Source organism: Mustela nivalis (assembly GCF_964662115.1).
Source record: "Mustela nivalis genome assembly, chromosome: 19".
NCBI lineage: Eukaryota > Metazoa > Chordata > Mammalia > Carnivora > Mustelidae > Mustela > Mustela nivalis.
The window spans coordinates 7,828,036-7,849,264 of NC_139038.1; the positions used below are offsets into that span (position 1 = coordinate 7,828,036).

The window sequence follows — 21,229 nt, forward strand, 5'->3', positions numbered from 1 at the left end:
TTCTCCCCCCCCTCCCCGATGTCGGTACCACTTCCGTCAGTCCCGGAGGGGGGGGTGTCTTGCTCCTTTTCGGGAAGCAAAGCATTCGTTTTGGTCCTTTTTGCGTCGAAGTAATTTGGTGTAGTATCTTTGTTGTGACGGAGTCAATCCTGGCCCCTTAAGGGGTCTTTTGCCTTCCGGCCTCCCCCCAACTAAGGAGTTGGTCTCGCCCAGCCGGGCCCTGGGCGCGGCGGCGACGGCCGCGTCACTGGCGGGCGGGATCCCTCCGCTCTGGGGAGAGCAGTGCTGGACGGTTGAGTTGGGGTGACTGAGGAAATCCATCCGCGTCGCCGCCGCTGCCGCCTCCGCCGCGGAGGAAGACAGGACCTCCCGCGCTCCTCGAGCGACCCTTCGCAGAATCCCACCGCCACAGGTACTTCCGCTGACAAAAGAAGTCCTCTTCTCCCCCAGCCCCAAATTCCCGTGGGGGAACCTCTCTTCCTTGTGTCGCCCCGGTCTAGCCTCTTGGGAGCGGACGTAGCGCCCCAGACCTCCCCTCCCTTCCTCTGGCTCCGTCGCTCCCAAACCCGGAAGGGGAACTGGGGGGACCCTCAGCCCCAACAATGCGCGCGCTCCCCGCACCGTCGGGCATTTTGCCTCACCCCAGACCCCATCCCAGCCTCTCCTGCCTCTTGCTCCTTGAGAAGTTGGGGGGCCGAATTCCGGGCTTCCTTTAGGCCCCGTCCCGCCCCCTTCTCCCCCATCACCACCCTCCCGTTTGCCCCTGGGTAGCACCCCTCGTGTCCTCCCATTTTGCACCCATGCCGGCGTTCGCCTTGCAAAACTCCAGAATCCTCAGAGAGGCAGGCAAGGCCGCGAGGCCACCCTTCCCTTAGCCTCCACCCTTCCCTCGATCTGGGTTCTGTACGTGTTTTCTGCCCGCGTTACCCTAGACCGGAGACCTCGGCTCCCTGTTCCCTCTACTAGCCCTAACCCCAAACCCAGCTCCTGGACGCCCTTATCCCACGTCTAGCTTTCTTTTGGGCAAAATGGAGGTCGTGGGGGCCGGAGGGCCAGGCCCACTGCGCTTCGCAGCGAGGCACCGGCCCGCGCCTTCCAGCTGCCAGATCGGGGACCCTCCCATGTCCCCTCCCCTTCGCCCAGCCAGACCTGCGGAGGCGGTGGCACCCCCATTTTTCCTTGGGGCCCCGGCTGCTGTATGCCCAGGTTCCGGGGGCCGCCGAGGGGTCCTTGGAGGGTGATGGGGACTGAGGGCTGGAAGCGTCGCCCCCGCCCCCGGCGGCTTCCTCCCGGCCTGTTTCCTTCTGCGCCTGGCCTCTGGCGTTGCCGCTCGGTCTGGGCTGCCGGCAGCTGGAAGGAAGGGGCTTTGTCCGGAACTGAGGACGCGGAATGGGAGACTTTGCCCCCCACCGCAACAGGCTCCCCGCTTTTTTGGAGGGGCATCCCCCGGCGCTAGCGTAGAAAGCTGAACTGGCAAGAGGGGAAATGTCAGTGGGGAAGAGGAACGCCCAAGGCCTGGGGGAAGTGGGAGCTGGGTGGGGGACGTCTGGGTCGACAGAGTGCAGCGTGCACGGCTAGATCACACAGGTGTCCGGAGAAGGGGGCAGGACTGCGGGCCCTGGAGCGGAGCCGGCCGGGCCCCTGGGGCCCCGGCGCGGAGCCCGGAGGCTGGGCTCGTGGGGTGCCGAGGGCGCAGGGCCGGGCCGCTTGGGGCCGCCAGCCCGCCCGCCGGCTCGCGTCTGGGAGAGAGCAGCTCCGCGCCTCGGGGCTGGGGACCTCTCCTCGGAGCACTAATTACTCGAGAGCGGCTCCCACGGGCTTTCTGCGGGCGCGCTGGGACAGGCGGCCTCGGCGCTGGAGGGAGCAGCGGCTTGGGGCTGCCTTCCCCGCCACCCTTCCCTCCGCCCGCCAGGGGCGGCTAATGGGGCGCAGCCGGCCCAGGGATTATCCGGGGTGAGCCGTCCCGAACCTATTAGTGCCAATCGGCTTTCCCAAATCCTGTAAACAGCCACCCCGGCTGGTTCTGGGTTGGGGCGGGAGGCTGGGTCGGGCGGGGGCGATGGGGCCGGGGGTGGGGTCACCCACCCTACAGGTCTCTGCCGTGGATGCGGTTGCCTTGGCAACAGGGCTAGGGTGGGGGCACTTCACCAATGAGGTGCTCTCAGTCCGGGTGACGGTTGCCTAGGCAACCCCACGAACAGCCCAGCTTCCCCCTCTGGTCTCTCCCCCACCCCAGTCGAAGCTGGGGGTGTGTGTGGAGGGTGTGCGGCGTGTGGGGGTGAATTTAAAGAGGCACCGCCCCTTTTAAAATTAGGTGCTAGGAGGGCGGTGCCTGTGCGGGCCCGGGCGGACGCCAGGTCTGTTTTCCAAGGGACTCTCCCCGCCCCCTCCCCTCCCCCCCGTCGTCCCCCCTTCAGTTCCTGCCGCGGGTGTCCCGCCCGGGCTGCTGTCCGAGGGAGGGGTTTCCCCTGCGCTTCCTCTTGCACTTCCCGCTCCGTTTCCGGGGGGCGGGAGGAAGATTGGGGAAGTCACCTCTTCCTGGGCAACATCCCTCCTGTGCCAAAGACCCAGATTCTGCCTGGCCGACCGCGGCCGCCGCTGCTGTCCCCTCCCCCCAGCCCCACCGGCACTTACCCCTTCCGGGCCGCTCTTCAACCCCGCCTTTTCCCCCTTCCCCGGCGGCCTTGGGCCTGACGTCAGCCCTGCATCCCCCAGGCCTCGGGCCAGCGGCGAGGAGCTGTCTCCCCCAGCCCCCGTCCCGCGGCCCCCAGCCGCCCCCAACCCCGCCCCACGGGCCCGGCGCCATGAGTGAGCTGGAGCAACTGAGACAGGAGGCTGAGCAGCTCCGGAACCAGATCCGGGTGAGGGCCTGACCGCGGGGCTGGGGAGGCTGAGCCGCCAGGGCCAGGTGGCCTAAATGGACCGGGGTGGTGGTGGGGGGTGGATTCTTGTGTCTGCCGCCACCCTAGTCTCTGTCTCCTCTCCTCCACTCGTCTGTCACCCCTTCCCCTGCCTCCTCCTCCCCCTCTTCTCCTGCCTCTGAGGGGCTCTGCCATCTCTTTCAGGATGCCCGAAAAGCATGTGGGGATTCAACATTGACCCAGGTGAGATGAATCCAGGGCTGAACCTGGGGTTTGGGGCAGGAGCGAGGGTCAGAGGCACCCTGCTTGGTGGGCCCTGCTGCCTGAACCCTTCTGAGCGCTTTCTGCCTCTACCTCCAGATCACAGCTGGGCTGGACCCAGTGGGAAGAATCCAGATGAGAACACGGAGGACCCTCCGTGGGCACCTGGCAAAAATCTATGCCATGCACTGGGGGACAGACTCAAGGTGTGTGTGTGGGGTGGGGGGGGTGGTTGGAGCCGTGTGCTGAGGTGTGTGTGTGTGTGTGTGTGTGTGTGTGTGTGTGTGTTTGGGGCCGTGTGCTGAGGGGTGTGTTTGCCCTGGGCTGAGTTTGTAGCAGGCCGACTGGGGCAGGGGTTGCAACCTGGCGGATCTGGCGAGATGAGCGGCATGCCTGTGTGTTGTTGAGCGTGTTTGGGAAGACAGTGACTCCCAGACAGCCCCAGGGGGTGGGAAGCAGGAGCACACTGGCAGGAACTTCCTGGCCGCTGCTGGGGTCAGCAGGTCTGCTGCTGCAGAGGGCCTCGGTGTCCTGTCTCCAGAGGGAGCTTCCCACCCTGACCCCTCTGCCTCTCCCCTGTCACTTTTCAATAGGCTGCTGGTCAGCGCCTCCCAGGACGGGAAGCTCATCATTTGGGACAGCTATACCACCAACAAGGTAGAGGTGGGGCCTGAGGCCAGATGTCGGGGGGCCGCAGGCCCTGGCTGGCTCCAACCCCTGGCACTGCCCCTTCTCTCCAGGTCCATGCCATCCCTCTGCGCTCCTCCTGGGTCATGACCTGTGCCTATGCGCCCTCAGGGAACTTTGTGGCCTGCGGAGGGCTAGACAACATCTGCTCCATCTACAGCCTCAAGACCCGCGAGGGCAATGTCCGGGTCAGCCGGGAGCTGCCTGGCCATACCGGTGAGAGGGACCTGGCAGGGCTCCGGGGCGCAGTTGCAGGGAGGAGGGGCTGTGCCGCCCGCCCTGAGAGCCTCGGCTGACCAGCCCCTTCCCCCAGGGTACCTGTCATGCTGCCGCTTCCTGGATGACAACCAAATTATCACCAGCTCCGGGGACACCACCTGGTGAGGCCCTGCCAGGGCTAGGTAGTCGGGACTCTCCAATACTTCCTGCCTGGAGTGCCCCTGCCTTGGTGTTTAGTATGTAGCGTGTGCCCGGAGCGAGCAGGGGGTCTTCTGAACACTTGGCCTCCCTTTCCTGTGACCTGGTGGCTCCGTGTGCCCCCTGCTCGCACGTTCTCTCAGGGCCGGGCTCGCACGGTTGGGGTGGCGGGGGGTTGCCCTGTATCCCTCTCTGATCGCTTCCTTCTTTCCGTCATGTCTCCAGTGCCCTGTGGGACATTGAGACAGGCCAGCAGACAGTGGGTTTTGCTGGGCACAGTGGAGATGTGATGTCCCTGTCACTGGCCCCCGATGGCCGCACCTTTGTGTCTGGTGCCTGTGACGCCTCTATCAAGCTGTGGGACGTGCGGGATTCCATGTGCCGACAGACCTTCATCGGCCACGAGTCGGACATCAATGCCGTGGCGGTAAGTTCCGGGTGGAGCCAGGCTGGCCCGTCTGCCAGGCTCCCAGCTCTGCTCTACCCTCATCCCGCTCCGGTCCCGTGCCCTGCAGTTCTTCCCCAACGGCTACGCCTTCACCACCGGCTCCGACGACGCCACCTGCCGCCTCTTCGACCTGCGGGCTGACCAGGAGCTGCTCATGTACTCCCACGACAACATCATCTGCGGCATTACCTCTGTTGCCTTCTCCCGCAGCGGCCGGCTGCTGCTCGCCGGCTACGACGACTTCAACTGCAACATCTGGGACGCCATGAAGGGCGACCGTGCAGGTGCGTGCCGGGTGCCAGGAGGCGGGGTGGGTGTTGGGCCCAGGGAGCCTGGGTTCTGACGGTTGTCCCTCACAGGTGTCCTCGCCGGCCACGACAACCGTGTGAGCTGCCTTGGGGTCACTGATGATGGCATGGCTGTGGCCACAGGCTCCTGGGACTCCTTCCTCAAGATCTGGAACTAACAGCTACCGCCCCACTGGGCCCAGGCCAAGAGGGGCCCTGCCCATGCCCACACTACAGACCAGGAGCTTTGGGGCTGGGTACACACCAAGCCTCCCTCCTCGGGCCACGGGGCCTTGCCCTGCTCCCCTACCCAGGTTTGGTTCCTCCCGGGGGCCCCCACTGTGGAGATAAAGATGGGGATAGAATGGGGGAAGAGGAGGGGCAGAAAGCCCTCATCCTTTTGCTGCCCTGGGGTTGGGGCCTCGTCCCTCTGGAGGGCCAGAGGCAGGAGGTAGAAACTCCAGGGGCTGGCTTTTTTAAAACTGGTTTTATTTTAATTTTTATTATATTTTCAGTTTTTCCATAAAGGAACCAATTCCAACTCTGTACCTGGTCTCTGCCCTTGTGTCTTTCTCATTCCCGGTCTCTGCTCCCAGGGCAGACCAGTGTATGCATCAGGGGTGCGGTGGGGGTGGTGGGGTGGATACGGGTCCTTAGAAATCGGGACCAGGGAGAAATTCCCACAGGAATTTTTCAGCTAAAGTCAGGCAGGAGGATCTTCTACGCAATAGGGCCATGCATGCTCCCAAAGACACACAGCCCTGAGTCCGGCTGGCTGACCAGTTGTCCCCGGCCACGGCTCTTTCAGTTCCCAGCGCTTAGCCTTGCCTCATTCCCCAAAGACCCTCTTCCCCAACAAAAGACACAGGGCAGAAGGGGAGAACACACACCAAGTTTTATTGGGGGAAGGGGAGTATTTACAGGGGCAGGTAGAAGAGAGGGGAGTCACACAGGGTGGGGGTAGGGGAGGTTTGGGGTCCAGGGCAGACAAGGGGATACACAACAGCCCCTGCACCCACCCCAACCCAGGGCGGGTGGGAGAGCAGCCGGGGCCCAGGAAGACCCAGGAAGACGGGTGGGGAAGGACGACAGTGGGGTTGGAGCCCCTGGGCTGGGGGGCTCAGGGGCTTGTAAACATTGACCACTCTCAGAAGGGGATGGGGGTGGGAGAGGGCTCCCCCTACACTTCCTCACAGGGTTAAGGCCTCTCCAGGCTCAAGGGCCCCCTAAGTTCAAAGTCTCTTTAGCTGGGGGGAAGGGGAAGGGAGAGACAAGGAAGAGTGTCACCCCCCTCCCCTGCATTGGCTGCGGCAGGGGTGGGGGCGGTTACATTCAGTCACAACAGTATCCCCCCGACTCCTCTAGCCGCCAAATACTGGCATGAGGAAGGGGGGAGCGGGGGGCCAGCAGCAGCAAGACATTTCCCCCTGGCCCATCACCCCCTTATTGCTTTAGAGAGAATATTGTCTTTTCACGGACGCTAACACTGTTGAAACCAGGGAGAAGCGGGCGGAGGGTGCCCCTCCACCCCCGAGGCCAGCTTTATCCCCCAACACTGACCCAGTTGCCACTTTGGTGCAAAACAAAACAAAAACAAAAACAAAAATGTGGTCTCTCTGGGGATGGATGGGGAAAGAAAACAGGCCACTCCCCATTTCCCCAGGGCAGGAAGGATAAATACATTCATGGAGGGGAGGCAGTGGCAGACTCCTGCCCTAATACTGCGCTCTGAGCAATGAGGTCAATGGGAGAAGTTAAATGAAAAACCCAAAAGAAAAACGTAAAAAAAAAAAAAAAGAAAAGAAAAGAAAACACAAACGGAGACAAACCCAGGTAGGTGATTGGGAATAAGAGTTGGTGAGCGACAGAAGGGCAGCCTACCCCTGACCCAGGAGAGACGACACTTCCATTCCGGACCCCCGCACCTTACCCAACATGAAAAACGCATCGGGGGAGCGGGAAGGGGAGAGGCCACTTGCTCCTCTCCCATTTGGTCAATGGAGGGGTCAGAGCAGAGCTGGGTGGTCCGCAGCCCACGTAGCTGGCTGCAGGCAGGGAACTCCCTCCGAACAGCCCCCACGCCGCAACCTGAAGCCCCGCGCTGCCCACTCCCTCGGCTTCCTAGGCCCTTTCACAGGAGCGAACAGTCCCGAAGTGGTGCCTCTCTCTCCAGCTCCTGGAGGCACTGCTCCACTCCCACCTCGCGCAGGGTAGAGGCAGAAGGCGCAGCGGGGGCTTGTGGCCCGAAGAATACATTCATGTGGCAAGGCAGGGAGCTGAGGCTTTCAGCTTCATGCCCAGGCCGCCCACCCCCCCAATGGCAGCAGTGGGGGAAGCCCCTCACCAGGGCCAGAGCGGAACCTCCACCACCCTGACAACCAGATGAGGTTGGCACTGGCTGGCCCTTTCCCCTCTACCTCATCAGCCAGCACAGGACGGAGGCCCGGAGAGCGGAGGCGGCCCGGCCCATTTGTGCAACTCTTCCCCCAAAGCAGCAAAGCCGAGGGGCTACTTTGGCCCCAACCCCGGACGCCTCTGCCACAGTCAGAGCAACAAAGGGAGCCGTTCACAGCGGGTCCGGCTGGCGGGGCTGAGGGGGCCTCGCTGTGCAAACTGCTGGCACCCCAGCTTCCAGTTACCCCAATGGCCCACCATGCGGGGCAGGGAGGGTAAGTGCAGCCTCGGGGGCCAGGCAGGACAGGTCCGTGGGGCCCGTGTCCCCACTGCCCCAAAATAACAGTGTGGTTTTTTCTTTCAATCTCCTAACCTTTTTTTTTTTTTTTCATTTTCTTTTTCTTAAAAAAAAAAACAAAAAACAAAAAGAACAAAAAAATCCCAAAAAACCTGTGGACCTTCTATTGTCACCCTCACTGTCCCTAGAGGGGGAAGGGGTGCTTAGAGTCTAGTTTTAAACAATTTTTTCTTGTCTCTCCTAACGTTTTCTTCAGGGTTGCTTAAAATGTTTTTTTTTTTTCCCCAAGAGAAAACAAAAACAAAACAAAAACAAAAACAAAACAAAAACAAAAAACAAAAACCCTTCCCCCCCATTCTGTAAAGTGCCTCGTGGTGGGTGAGTTAAGGTGCATCGTGTGGTTTGTAACAAGTGCTGGGGACCCTGCCCCTGCTTCCTCCTACGCTCCCTGTGGGGAGCCTGCAGGCTGGGGACCCAAGGGTCCAAGCCGCTGCTGCCGCCCCTGGCCTACAGCCCAGGGGCTGGTGGGACGGGCTGGTCAGTAGTCATCCACGCTCTCGATCTCACCAGAAGGTCCGTGCAGGGAGTACCCTGAAGCCGGGGAGAAGCTGGGTTTGAGCTCTCCCCAGGCTCCTGGCCCCTGCTGAGTAAAAAGCCACCTTCGTGGCCACACCCCCGAACTCACCCAAGATGCTAGGATCTGAGTGCAGCATCAGCGCCCGCCTCTTGGCCTTGCTGCCCTCCCCAGGGCCGAGTTTGGTGCTGTGGTTGGTCTGAAAGGCTGTCTGTAGGGAGCCACTGCTCAGCCACGCCTCCTGTGAGGCTCAGAGAGGGAGGCCGGGTCAGCAGGGAGAGGAGAGGAAGCCTCCCCCGACCCGCCAGGGGCCCGCGAGGCCTTACCTGCTGCTGCTGCCGCTGCTGGCTGGCTTTCTGCTTGGCCCTCCGCTCTAGGAACTGTTTGGCAAATTCTTTGGCTTCCAGCGTGTCCCCCAAGCAGGAACGGATATAATCGTGGACGTCGTAGGGGGATTCCACCTCCTTGAGGATCGCTACAGCCATGGGCACTGAGGGGCAGGAGGGGGGCTGTCAGGGTCCGCCCGGCACAGGCCCGGAAGCCCCGGCCCCGCCCGGCCCCGCCCGGCCCCGCCCGGCCCCGGCGCTGTGGCCTGTACCATCCAGGCTGCCCGTGGTGCTCAGCGTGTGCAGCATCTGCTCGCACCACTGGGTGAAGCCGTCCTGGGGCCTGGGGATGCCCTGCAGCAGCTTCAGCAGCTTCTCTTCCTCCTCCGTCTTTTTGCGCACGGGCCGACCCGACAGGTGGCTGTACGAGTCACTGTGTGGGCCGGGGAGGAACGAGAGCCAGGAAATGAGGGGACACCTGCCCCGTCCTTCCAACCCTGGCCCGAGGCCGGACGGGGCGTGCGGGCCTGGGCACCCACCTGAGAGAGGGGCTGCTCCGGCTGTTCTTCAAACCCAGGCTGCGGGCCAGGCTCCCGCCGCTCTTGAGGGAGTCCTCCCAGAGCCCCGGGCCGCCGCTGCCGCCCCCGCTCTTGTCGGCCCCGCCCCACAGCGGCCCGGCCTCAGACACCCACTGGTTCAGGGGGGCCGAGCTCAGGCCCCCAAGCTGCTACAGATGGCAAGAATCAGAGCGGCCCCGATCCGGGGACACACTCTAGAACAACTAAGCGGGGAGGCTCACCGAGGTGGCCCAGTGGGGCGAGGGGAGGGCCGCCCGGAAGAGAAACGCTTCGGAGTCAGATACGGACCAGGGCTCAGCCTCAAAAGTCGGGGCTAAGCGACTCCCCCCACCCCGGGTCACCCTGGGAGCTGACTGCAAGGTTTTCCCCACGGCTCCCAAACCGCTGCTCAGCGGGGGAAGGGCCGGCCTGCTCACCACGCGGTGGTTGGGGGCCTGGGCCCGCGACGGCTCCCGGGGCGCCGGCTGCTTGTGCAGCTGCCGCTCGCCCTCCAACTGCAGCTCGAGCAGCGTCTTCATGGACAGCCCCTGCTTGGCCAGGCCGGCCCACAGCGGGGGCGGGGAGCTGGGCGCCGGCGGCACGGGGACAGCGGCCACCGCCTGCTGCTGCTGGAGCAGCTTCAGCAGGAGCTCCTGCTGCCGCACCTGGACCAGAGCAGCGCGGTGAGGGCCAGCGGCCTGGCCCTGGGCCCGGGCGGGCGAACACCGGCGCGGGCAGGCGCAGCCGGGCACGCACCTGCTTGCGGCGAAACAGCTCCTCCTCCTCCTGCCGCCGCTTCTGCTCCTCCTGCTGCTGCTGCTGCCGCCGCTTCTCCTCCCGCCGCTTGCGCTCCTCCTCCTCCCGCTTCGCCCTGAGCTCCACTTCTCTGCGCTCTTGGAACTGGCACAGCCAACGAGCTCAGACGGCAGACCCGGGGGGCCCCCCTGGCCTTCCCTGCCTCAGCCCGACCCCCGCCACGCGAGGACCGCAGCCCCAGGCAACCCACTCACTTTGTGTTGCAGCTGGAGTTGTTCTAGAATTGGACCCTGAGTCGAAGAGTTAATTGGTATGTCCCAAAGACTGGCCTCACCGCCTGCAGGAGGCAAGGGCGGTGGCGGGAGGCAGCTCAGGCTCGGCTGGGCTGGAGTGGCCGGAGGGCTCGAGCAGACACCGTGTCTGTCACCTCCTCCCCCAGCCCCCGCTCACCCAGGGACTTGGGGCAGGAACAAGCAGGCCACACACCTGACTGTGATGAGGCTGAGGTATGTATGTCCCAGAGGGGGCCCGAATCCGGCACCGACAAGGACCGGTTCATGGTCGGGAGCAGGTTCTGGTCCCCGCCTCTGAGGAGAAAAGCCGCCATTCTCAGAACTCCGAGTTCCTCTTGGGGCTGCCCTGCTCCCCCTGACAAGACCCCGGCCCACGAACCTGGGCGGTTTGAGAGCTTGGAGCTGCTGCAGGAACGCCGCGAGCTGCTGCTGCTGTGGTGGACTCAGGTCCCCCAGAGCCGCCTTCTCCCGGAGCGCGCACTGCGGGAGCTGCCGGCTGCCAACATGGGGACGGGCGTCAGGGGCGAAGGCCACCCGGCCCGGCCCGGCCCGACCCAGCCGCCAGGGCCTCCTGGGTGCCCCGTACCTGCCAACCAGTTGCAGGAACTGCTGGTGCTGCAGCTGCTGGTACAAGGCTGCGGCGGCCATCTCCTGCTGCTTCTTCAGCCGCTCCTGGTCCATGTTGCCCTGGGTGAGGGCCAGAGCGCGCCTGTGGCTCTGACCTCCTCTCCCTCCGCACCCCTGCTGCCATCCGTCCGGCCCCAGCCCCGCTCCTGCTTCCCCTCCCCACTCCTCGCCAAGGGGGCCGTGCTTACCAGCAGTGGGGGTGGCGAGGGTCCTGGGGCAAAGGGCACGCGACCCCACATCTTGATCACCTCACCCAGGGGCTGGAAGCCCTCATCGCAGCCCCGCTTCACAAGCAGCGCCATGGAAAAATAGCCCGCCTGGAACCACTCTGCCATCTCCTGTGTTGTGAAGGGGCCTGGACCAAGGGAAGGACGACATTGGCCAGAGAGCCGTGCCAGAGAAGCCCTGAACGAGAATGTCAGTGTCCCCTGCCCCAGCAGCCCCTCCTGCATGGCTCCTACTCCCCACGGGCACCTTGGATCTCCCCCTGGGGGTCCTTGTAGAACCACTTCCGGGCGGCACCATGGCTGAGGGGGAGGGCAGTGGCAGCCGCTGAGTGGCGCAGGCCCTGGGCCTGCATGGCGGCCGTGAACTGCTCCTCCTCCAGGGAGCTGTCCTGCAGGGAGGCCACCAGCTTCTCCGCCTCCTGGGAGACAGAGGAGAGAGTTAAGGCTCAACAGCCCAATCCCCGCAGCATGAGGATGGGCTGCAGCCAAGATCGGGGTGGGGTCGGGAGGTCAGGTTACAATGCGGAGGATCAGATGGGGAAAGCATGGGACAGGGCAGGGACAGACACAACGATGGCTCTCCGTCCCCGTGCGGCGGGATGCCCAGAGCCTTGAGGTCCCTCACACCTGCTGCAGGTGTTTCAGGCCTTCATCATCCTCCAGATCTCCAGGTGGGCCAGACGGTGAGCCTACCCCAGGACTCAGCGGCAGTCCCCTCACATCATCTAGAAGCAAAGACAGTGGAATGGGGGGCGGGGTCCAGAGAAGAGGAGGAGAGGCTTCCCTATGCACCCTCACCAGGAAAGTGGGACTCCAGTTCTACTCCTTCCTCCCAAGATGCCTCAGGTACCTCCATCCCACCACAAGGAAGAGGAGTGTCCCCCCATGCCCCACTCCGCTACCTTCAGCTGCTGGCAGGTCCTTGTCTGCGGCGTCATCCCCTTCCCCATTAGCCCCCCAGAGTGGGCCCAAGGTGGGCAGTGGGGAGGGGGAACTAGACTTCTCCTCCTGAGGAGGTAGTGGGGTTAGCTCCTTTCCTCCTGAAAGACACAGGTAATTACCAGAATTCAAAACCAAAGGGCCGAAAGGCCTTAAAAAATGACCTGACACAAACCCCCCCATTCGTGGCCCAAACCTAGATCTCCGAACCTCGAATCCACCCACCTAACTTTGCTCAACTCCTCTAACACCCAGCAAATCAGTACCACAAACTCCGTCTCGCAACACTGGACACACCGTACACGTGTCCACGTCACAGCCCAGAGCCCCCAGACCTACTAAAGCCGCATTCTTCAGATTCTCCAAAGGATTTGCATGGATCACCTTGATGACGCGGGACTATGAACTGCCTCCCCGCCTTTCAGGCACGGGCCAGGCACGGGCCTGCTCCGTGTCCCCCCCCCCCCCCCCCAGCCAGCCACACCTGCTCAGGGCCCCTCTGCCCACCTGGCCTGGCTCAAGGCGCTCTCCCTCCTCCCCACCCCACCCCGCAGGCTCACCTGCCTCAGGCCCCCCCTCATCTAGCCCTTCGGGAGGCTCTTCCTCCTCTTCCTCCAGGCCCTGGAAGTCAAGCTCCTGCTCCTCAGGAATGGGCTCCTTAGGGCCCTTCTGCACAGTGTTAGGGGACACGGTGGGGGAGCAAGAGGCAGGGGATGAACGGGTGGGAGTGAGAGGCCCCCGCCGGGGCAGGCCCCGCCGCCCTCCCGTGGCACCCTTCCCTGCGTCTCCTCCAGTACCTTGAGAGGCAGGAAGGCCCCCGAGGCGTCAAAAGTGCCCATCTCTTCGTCCTCGTCATCCAGGCACCACTCCGGGAGCCCGTCCTTGTCTTCCTCGAAGCCGTCGGGCGCCCGGCACCTCCGCAGGTGAGCGCTGCCCCCCCCAGCCCGCCCTTCCTCTTCACCACACCCTCCTCGGTCCCCTCGCAAATCAAACTCAAACTTGCGACGCCGGTCCCCGTGTTCCCGCCAGCCAGCAGAGCGGGGGCCGCCATCTGGGCAGGGAAAGACAGAGAAGGAAGGTCAGGATCCCGGTCAAGCCGCCCACCAGGACCTCCCCTCCAGCCCGGGAACCAGAGGCATCTCCAGGTCTGCCCTCCCACGCACCCCACTCCACAACCCCTCCTGTCCCTGCCCCCGGCCGCAGGAGCCCACCCTCACATGAAGGCTCTGTCACCCTCTGACCCCACGACACACATCCGGCCCCAACCTCACCAGGGCTGGCTGAGCGCCAGCGGTCGCCGTCTCGCCGGGGTCCTGCCCCGAGTCTCCAACTGCCCTCCTCCTCCTCCTCTTGCTCCTCCCGAAGAGAACGCCAGTTCTCGCTATCCGAGCGGGCATGCTCCTTCCTCGGGCCAGCCCCTCCCTCCTCAAACCCGGATCGTGCTTGGGGGTGGGGGAAGACACAGTCAGCGCAACGGCAGCCACGGTCCCGGGAGGAGCCCAGCTCCAGGCCCTCCTGTCCCCTCCGCCTCCCTCAGGAAGACACCCTCTACTGACACCACCCACTTAAGTCCCCCCCCCCCCACACCTCTCAATGACCTTTAGGACCAGGCTATCGCCGCTCTCCATACCTCCATCCCTCCTGGCCGACTTCTCAAACCTTCTCTCGCCTCTGCAGAAGGAAAAGGTGTTGGTCAGGACAGGACAGACTCCACCCAGCCCTTGCACGTGCGGCACCTCGGAACCCTCTGTCCGTTCTGCCCCCAGAGGGGTGGGAAGAGGGAGGGCGTTGGGGGGGGGGGTGTCCTAGAGAAATGTCAGGCTTGGGAGGGAGCGTAGGAGGGCACACAGGAAAAGGTCACGGGATAAACAGGTACCAAGAGAATCAGAAGGAAGACGAAAGGGCCGCAGGGAGCCAGTCTGAGGCCAAGAGGAAACTCTGTGACCAGGGCTTATTTGGAGGGTCTCCGGCTGCCCTCTAACAACAGAGACCCGAGCCACAGGGCTTCCCTCGGCTCTGCCACTATGCTGCCAGCACCTGTCATCCCAACTCTGGCTACGCTGGATCTCCCGGGGGTTTCGGCCAAAGGCCCCATCGCCTTCTTCAATGCTTCTTTGGTAAAAGCAACTGTCACCACGGCCTCGGCCTGGAGAAGAGACGAGATACATGTGGGAAACCTGCCGGACCACCTCTCTGCACCCTCAAACCACAGGCAGCACCCCCCGGCCCACCCCCAGAACCCCCCTCTACCTCGGCTCCGAGTGCTGCCCCTGCCACGGGAGGTGCCACCTAGGGGGGGACCAGCCCCTTTCCCCATCAGCCTCAGCACAGCCACACTGTTCACTGACAGGGAGAAGTTTCTCTGAGGAGGGAGCCAGGGGTGGGAGTGAGGACCCAGACACCCGCCCCCCTCACCCCAAGCCCCACCGCCTACCTCCCCAGCTCCAGCTCCGGAGGCCCCTCTGCAGGGGAAGACCCAGCGCCCGGCCCCGCCCCGGCCCCGCCCCACCTGCTCCTCCTCGGTCAGCGGCTCCAGCGCCAGCGGCTGCAGCGGCTCCTCCTGTAGCACCGCAGCAAACTCCCTGTCCTGCAGCTCATCCGGCACCTGTCAGCGGGGACAGGAGAGCTGGGATCCCACCGGCTCCCAGGCCCTCTCCACCCGCTCAGACCAATCAGGCAGCTGGGCCACACGCCCCCCACCCGTCTCCCCGCACCTTGTTCTCCTTGACGTAGAGCGCCAGCATCTCCTCTCGCCCGTAGCGGTAGTCGGCCAGCTTGTACTTGGGCATGGCGGGGGAGGGGGGCGGGGAAGCCACGCTGCCACCACTGGAAAGCGCTCTCAACCTACGAAAGGAACACAGGGAAGGAAAGAGACAGGAGTCTGAGCAACCCTATTTTTTCTGGCTTCTCCAGACCATCCACAGCGTGCCGAACTCACCACTCAGGCCCAAAATTGAGGGTCTCTGCTGCCATTATGGAGGTGGGCGTGTCCTCGAGGTCAGAGAGGCTGAAGGGAGGAGCGGGGACCTGGCACGTTCACTCTCCAAACACCTGCGGAGGCACAAGGACACTAGGCCTGAGAGACCGCACACGCGGAGCACCACGACAGAATCAACTACAGACTCCCACACGGACTCTGAAAGGACTCACCTAAGCCAGCCACGTGCCACACACCATGAGTTACGCGAACTGTCACGAGGAGGGAAGACCTGACAGAGAGGAGGGGCGAGGGCGGCTAGAGCCCCTTCCGGCTTTGGCAGCCTTCAGAGGTCGCCTCCCTCCGCCCCAGACTCACTTGGCAGCCTTGCCCACAGGAAGCAGGTAGGGCCGGGCCGGGCTCTCCTCAGGCAGGGGCCAATGCTGGAATGAACCAAGGTCCCCAAGCTACAGGATGATGATCTGACTGCAGTGGCGCCCGAGGAGGGAGCTTCACATCCGGGAAAGATCCTTACCCAAAGGTGAGGAAACAGAGCTGGCGTTAAACCAATGGGCCAGATGGGCCCCCCACTTCTGGCCCTCCGTCCTGCTTAATGGGGAGATCTACTGATGCTGGAAACTTCAAGCTGTCCAGCGCAGAGAACTACAGCCCCAGCTCCTCCTCTGTCCCCCACATTAGGCCTCAAGAGCAGTCAACTCCCTCAGCAGAGCTGAGCGAGACACGGGACTCAGCACCCTCCCTGCGCGGCGCGGCATTCGGGAAAGGGCTGGTGGAGGCATGCGGGCACGCTCAACACAAGAACAAAACACAAACAAGCCAGCAAACCAAAAACCCATCAGAAGCCAGATATTCGAAAGACAAAAAACATCAGTTATGAAAAAAAATTTACAAATCAAGTTTGGGAGCAAACCTATTTCCCTTCTGAAAGAACTCAGGACTGCTTGTTTGGTGGCTAGAATCCAGGGATTTAATGTCGGGAGGAAAGCCAGAAGAAGAGGAGTGATGGCGGGGAGACCCTATTCCAAGGCCAAAGACAGGGCACGCGGAAGGCTGAGGGCAGGTAAGTCTGGCCAGTGACCGCCTCGGTCGGGCTGGTTTACCCAACAGCAATCAACACCCAGACCCTTCCCACAATTCAGGAAGAGCCCGTCACAACTACTAAGAACCAAGATGGGAAGGCTCTTTTTTTTTTCTTTTTCTAAATATTTTATTTATTCGACAGAGAGAGAGATCATAAGCAGGCAGAGAGACAGGCACAGAGGGAGAGAGAGAATCAGGCTTCCAGCTAAATAGAGAGCCAGATGCGGGGCTCAGTCCCAGGACCCTGAGATCATAACCTGGGCCAAAGGCAGAGGCTAAACCCACTGAGCCACCCAGGTGCCCCCGAGAAAGGAAGATTCTTATGCTATAAACTAAGAAAGAGCTCCCCTTACCATAAAGTAGAAATGAGGTCGATAGAAGCAGTGGCAGTGGCAGTGATCTGTCCCTCTAAGGAACGGCTCTGAGGAGGCAGCTCATCCCTGGCGGTTCCAAGCGAGGACAGGTGGGCAAGGTCTCAGGGAGCTGCACGGGGGCTTCCCTCACTGGCTGGTGGGTAGGCTGGACCCCAGGGCCTCCACGGTTTCCATCAAGTCCACGACTCCACACAACTCTGGCAAGAAAGGAGGAGCGGATTCTTCCCACTCTCACTTACAGCTGCACACGGAACGATGCAGGAAAATGCCCCGACAGAGGCAGGACCCGGTCCCAGAATCCCAGCAGGAAATGCGGCTCTGGAGAGCATCTGGAACGGGGGACCTCCCCCAGTGCGGACTTTGCTTCAAAGCAGTCCCAAGTGGCCACTGCTGGGGACGGACAACCCCATAGCATAGGTGGCCGTCAGGAGACTCATCTGCTGCATCTCCCTTTCACTGGACTAAGGCAGGCCTCCCGGACGACAGAGCGGGGTTCATTCTTCCCATGCTAACACCCCTGCTTCATTCGACCCATCAATCAACCTTGAAGACATTATGCGACAGGAAACCACGAAGTCACAAAAGAAAAATACCACAGGGCTCCTCTCATGAGCGATTCCTGAAGAATCCAGTTTAGAAACAAAGAGAATGACCGGGCCGGGGCTGGGGCGGGTGAGGAGAGCCGGGAGCTGCTCAGTGAAATGGGTGCTGAGTTTTGGCCTGAAGGAGGCAAATGAAGCCGCTCCAGAGCCTGACCGCGGTGACCGCTGCACAACGCGAACAAACTTGACCTCACAGAGCTGGACACTCAGAAACTCGGCTGAAAACTCAATTAAATGGTATATTTAACCACCATTTAAAAAAAGGTTTAGGAAAAAAAAAAAAAAATTGGGGAATAGCTACTGCATATCTAAGTCTTCCTCACCCGAAGGAAAACACCCCATATCCCTTCAAGCAAACCTCAGGAAAGACTGTTCTGAGCTTCTTGCAGCTCATTCCAGAAGAGCCACTTCTTCAAGGGGAAGATGGGGGACAGAAGAGCCCTGTGGCTGTGGAAGGCTGCTCCGGGGACAGGGGACCACTCACCCTCCCTCCCTTCCAGGGAGTGGCCACGGCAGCTCTCCTGGACTCTCTCCGCTCCTGGCCTTCGCCTTTCCGTCCCGGCTGGAAGGAGCAAACCGAGGAGGAGTGGCTCCCGGTGTGAGAAGCAGGGCAACTGCGGAAGCAAGGAAAAGGCAGTCAGGGTAGAGGAAGCCGAGGGGCAGCTGGAGAAAAAAAAGTCGCATCTCCAGGTAAGCCTCGCCACCAAGTCCTGGCAGCTGATGGCCGCCGGCCGCTCCCCAAACTGCGGAAAGTGGGGCCAAGCAGCTCCCGAGCCGCCCCACGGTGCCCAGCCCTGCAGACCCGAGGGAGTCTTCTCCAGGTTTCCTCCAAGCCAGGGGTTCTCAATGGGGGAGAGGGGCTGTGCTCCCCAGGGGACACGTGGCAGTATCTGCAGGTGGCTTTGGTGGGCATGGCCGGAAGGTGCTACTGGCGTCTAACAGGCGAAGGGTGGGCACGCTGCTACACTGGCCAGAACACAGAGGGCGGCAGCTGGCCCAACACAGCAACACACTGCCAAGGTTGAGGGCCCTTCCGCCGCATCACCAGCACCGGTAAAGCCTCCTTGCTGTTTGGGAAGAACGAAGACGAGAGAGCAACCGATTCGAGGTCGGTCTCCCCGCTGAAGACCAAGCAAGGAAACCGTTTCCTAATTACACGATCCCATGACAGACAGCTGAAATCCTGCCAGGAGGGAAATCCTCAAGAAGAGATTTAAAACGTTCTGCTAAGTTTCTCGACCACAAACTCTCAAAGCCAACTGTTTGGGTCCCTGGCCGGGACAGGGAGCAGACAGCACTGGGCACAGCACCCTTTCCGGGCTTCCTCTTCTAAGGATTTCCTCAGACTCCTTCCAGCTTACCTGCCACCCTGTGGTCCTACCTTCTCTCTGCCTCACCTCCCTACTCGAGCTCCCTCTGTCCCTGCCTGCCCTGTCTTCCTTCTCAGGCCTCAGTACTGCCTCTGTAAAAGCTCCTTCTCCTGGCATTGGAATTATTGCTATTAAAAGGCTGCCCCCTGCTGGAGTTGAGACGAGAGGACACATACTGCTCCAGCGTGCTCAGAACAGGCTGGCAGAACAGGAGGGAAGCCTGTTCTCTGGGGTTCAGAACTCTCAGAAGAAAAAGATGCGAAGAATAGGCAGTCCTAGGACATGCTAAGTTAACGTTATTTCCTCATTCCATCACCCCTAAAATTAGCCCCATTCCAGAGCAATGTGCCTTGGCACAAAGAGGTACCACTATTGACAGAAGTGGAGTCCCAAATTCCCCAACATCTGAGCAACCAGCAAACCGCCCAGTTCCGACCCTGTTGGGAGAGGACTCCGCCCTTTCTCAGGATAGAAAGATTCTCCAGGCTTAGGAAGGGGTACAACCGTGTACCCCCCGCCTGGTCAGTTAGCACAGCTCTCTACTTCTCTGAGCCATCACGAGAAGTAACACCCGTTGGCGTGTCTACTGGTTAAGTTTTCAAAGCGCTTTCACACTTTACCTCACTTGATCCCTTCTGCCTACTTGCCCAGTCTTGGGACCCAGCCAGGGAAAACAAGGGAGGGAGGATGCAGCTGCCCCCACAGGGGACCCCATGTTCCTAGACACTATTTGAGACTGGAGAAGGGGTAGTTTTAAGCCACTTTAAATTTCTCCTTAGAATTTTTTAAAAAATCTTTCACATAGCAACCTCTCTCTCTTCCCTTTCTCTGTTCCGAAGTGGGGCTGCTTTTTCTATTCCCAACTCCAACCACACACAAGGGCACACAGCGGTCCCTGGATTCATCAGATCACAAAACTAACTTGTCCACTGGCTAAAAAAAAGGCAGGCTAGAGGTCTAGGAACACAACTCACTTGACTGTCATCACCATATGGGACCCTTCCGGCTTCTGGTCCTCGGGCCATGGCAGCAACACCAAGCCCAGATTTGTTTCAGCCCTTCCCCATTACACAGAAGACCTACAACTAGGAAATAAAACTGGAGCTGGGTGAGGGATTGGTGGTCTGGGACTGCACAGGGAAAAAAGTACAGGGGAGCGATCCGGAGGGCAAACTTCCACATCAGGAGTGGCAAAGGAACCAGCCTGTTGGTATCCATGGGGCTTGGGATGAAGAGACCGGGGGTTGGGGGGCGCCAAGGTACAACTGGCATTGTCAGCTGGGAGGGACAGTGGAGAGAGGAGGTCTGCAGGGTGCGTTCTGGCTAAGCAGCAGTAAGAAGCGAGAGGGGAGTGAGCCTGGGGTGAGTGGAGGAAGAAATAAGAGGCCGGCAATAGACTTAGCATCTCCCAGGGCTGGAGCCCTATGAAAGACCAGACCAGGAAGCTTACTGGGAATTGTGGTAATGACTGGGTAAGAAATGCAAGATGAGGGTGTCTTTCAAGTTAACTTGGGGAGGGGGGGTGCAAAGTGTGAGGGGCCGTGGCCGGGGAGCTGCTGCATCAGAGGCGCTGGGCTGGGAAGAGCCTGGCCTGGAGACAGGAAAAGACTAAGGTGTTAGAAACGGCCGGGCAACAAGGAGGAAGGAGACCCCAATGACCAAGCACTAATGTCGCCCGTCGAAAGGAAATTTAGCTGAAGACCCAGCGGAGGTGCTTCGGTGAAGAGGCAAGGCTTCCACGTTGGCCAAAGTCATGGAACGCCTGGACTTCCAAGACCCGCAGGGCCCAGCTAATTCCGACAAGAGCCCAGAGACACACTGGGGAAGTCTCCCGGGAGTGCCGGGCATTAGGGTCGGGGGGCCCCCGGGCGGGCCCGCCTGAGGATGCGGGTGGACGGGAGGGGGCCGGGCAGGGCTGCCGAGGGGCCGGAGGGCGACCGTTAGGAGCGCGGGGGTGGGAAGGAGGCGGGCCGCCCGGGAGGACAGCGTGCCCTTCAGGGAGGGGGCGCCAGGTGCGCGGGGCGAGGGGCGACGGCGGCCGCCCACCCGGAGGGGGCCGGCCTCCCTCGGGGCCGCGCCGGGGAGGGGCCGGCGGGAGGGCGGACGCACCGGGCGGCGGCGGCGGCGGCGGCCTGGGCAGAGACGCGGGAGGGTCCGTGCCGGCGGCCCGCGCTCTCGCTCTGACTCTCGCAGGCTCGGCGCGGCCGCCTCGGCGTCGGGGGCGGGCCTGCCCCGGGCCCGGCGGCGGGCCGGGGTCCGCAGGGCCGCCGAGCGCTTACCGCGGCGGGCGGCGCGAGGCTCCGGTGCCGGGGCGTTGGCGGCGCGTGCGGCGGGCCAGGGGGCGGCGGCGGCGACGGCAGCGGCAGCGGCGGCGGGGGAGGGGGCGCTGGCGCTCCCGCGGCGGCCGCTCCTCTCTGTTTGTGTTTGTAGCAAGATGGCTGCCCGCCTCGCACCACGTGACGCGGCCGCGGGGCCGCCCCCTCCGCCGCCGCCGCTGCTGCCGCCGCCGCCGCCGCGGCCGCCCCCTCCGCCGCTCCGGTCCCCAGCGACCCGCACGGCCTCGCGCCCGCCCCGCCTGCCCAGTGGGGAGCCCGGACGCCCGCCGCCCCCGACCGCCCCCACCCCCCGGCAGGTGACCTGAGGCCTGGCTCGTCACGTGACGCAGGGCCTGCAGCTGGCCAGGGGGGTCGGGAGGAGGTTCCCCCCCCCGGGGCGCTCCCCGGCTGCCCCCCGTCTCTTTCGCGGCACGTGACATGCGACCGTCGCGACGGAGACCGCCGCAGGTGGCATCTCAGGGCTTTCCTTGCCAGTCGGCTTCCTCCAGGAAGCCCGCCTGGGTTGAAGGAGATAACATAAAATCCAGAGCTGCATTTATCAGACGTCCTGGGATATGTGAAATAAGTGAGAAACTAA

At 62.4% G+C, this 21,229-nt stretch overlaps 2 protein-coding genes across 7 annotated transcripts; one reads left to right on the top strand and one right to left on the bottom strand.

Annotated features, from left to right (window-relative positions):
- The first annotated feature begins 1 nt into the window (after position 1).
- GNB2 (G protein subunit beta 2) lies at positions 2–5,509 on the top strand. Its single transcript, XM_082712918.1, has 10 exons — positions 2–412; positions 2,716–2,861; positions 3,066–3,104; positions 3,222–3,328; positions 3,716–3,779; positions 3,863–4,025; positions 4,123–4,189; positions 4,452–4,653; positions 4,742–4,958; positions 5,034–5,509. Exons 2-10 carry the CDS (start codon positions 2,805–2,807, stop codon positions 5,138–5,140), a joined length of 1,023 nt encoding a protein of 340 aa, XP_082569044.1. The 5' UTR covers positions 2–412; positions 2,716–2,804; the 3' UTR covers positions 5,141–5,509.
- Positions 5,510–5,841: 332 nt separating this feature from the next.
- GIGYF1 (GRB10 interacting GYF protein 1) lies at positions 5,842–20,815 on the bottom strand. 6 transcript variants are annotated; one of them, XM_082712818.1, is made up of 29 exons: positions 20,596–20,815; positions 17,431–17,560; positions 16,324–16,541; positions 15,248–15,399; positions 15,103–15,161; positions 14,891–15,003; positions 14,667–14,796; positions 14,462–14,557; positions 14,203–14,314; positions 13,990–14,098; positions 13,583–13,623; positions 13,224–13,394; positions 12,750–13,003; positions 12,513–12,621; positions 11,916–12,053; positions 11,641–11,738; positions 11,261–11,432; positions 10,975–11,141; positions 10,746–10,831; positions 10,539–10,655; positions 10,353–10,453; positions 10,121–10,203; positions 9,867–10,010; positions 9,548–9,775; positions 9,093–9,277; positions 8,826–8,986; positions 8,554–8,717; positions 8,339–8,468; positions 5,842–8,244 (listed from the first exon to the last, which is right to left on the bottom strand). In XM_082712818.1, the coding sequence occupies exons 6-29, from the start codon at positions 14,923–14,925 to the stop codon at positions 8,192–8,194; spliced, it is 3,084 nt and encodes a 1,027-aa protein (XP_082568944.1). In that variant the 5' UTR covers positions 14,926–15,003; positions 15,103–15,161; positions 15,248–15,399; positions 16,324–16,541; positions 17,431–17,560; positions 20,596–20,815; the 3' UTR covers positions 5,842–8,191. The 6 variants fall into 6 exon arrangements, with proteins under 6 accessions (XP_082568944.1, XP_082568943.1, XP_082568942.1 ...); XM_082712817.1 differs by having other exon boundaries at positions 9,093–9,280; positions 20,596–20,814; XM_082712816.1 differs by having other exon boundaries at positions 10,746–10,846; positions 20,596–20,814.
- Between the last annotated feature and the right edge of the window lie 414 nt (positions 20,816–21,229).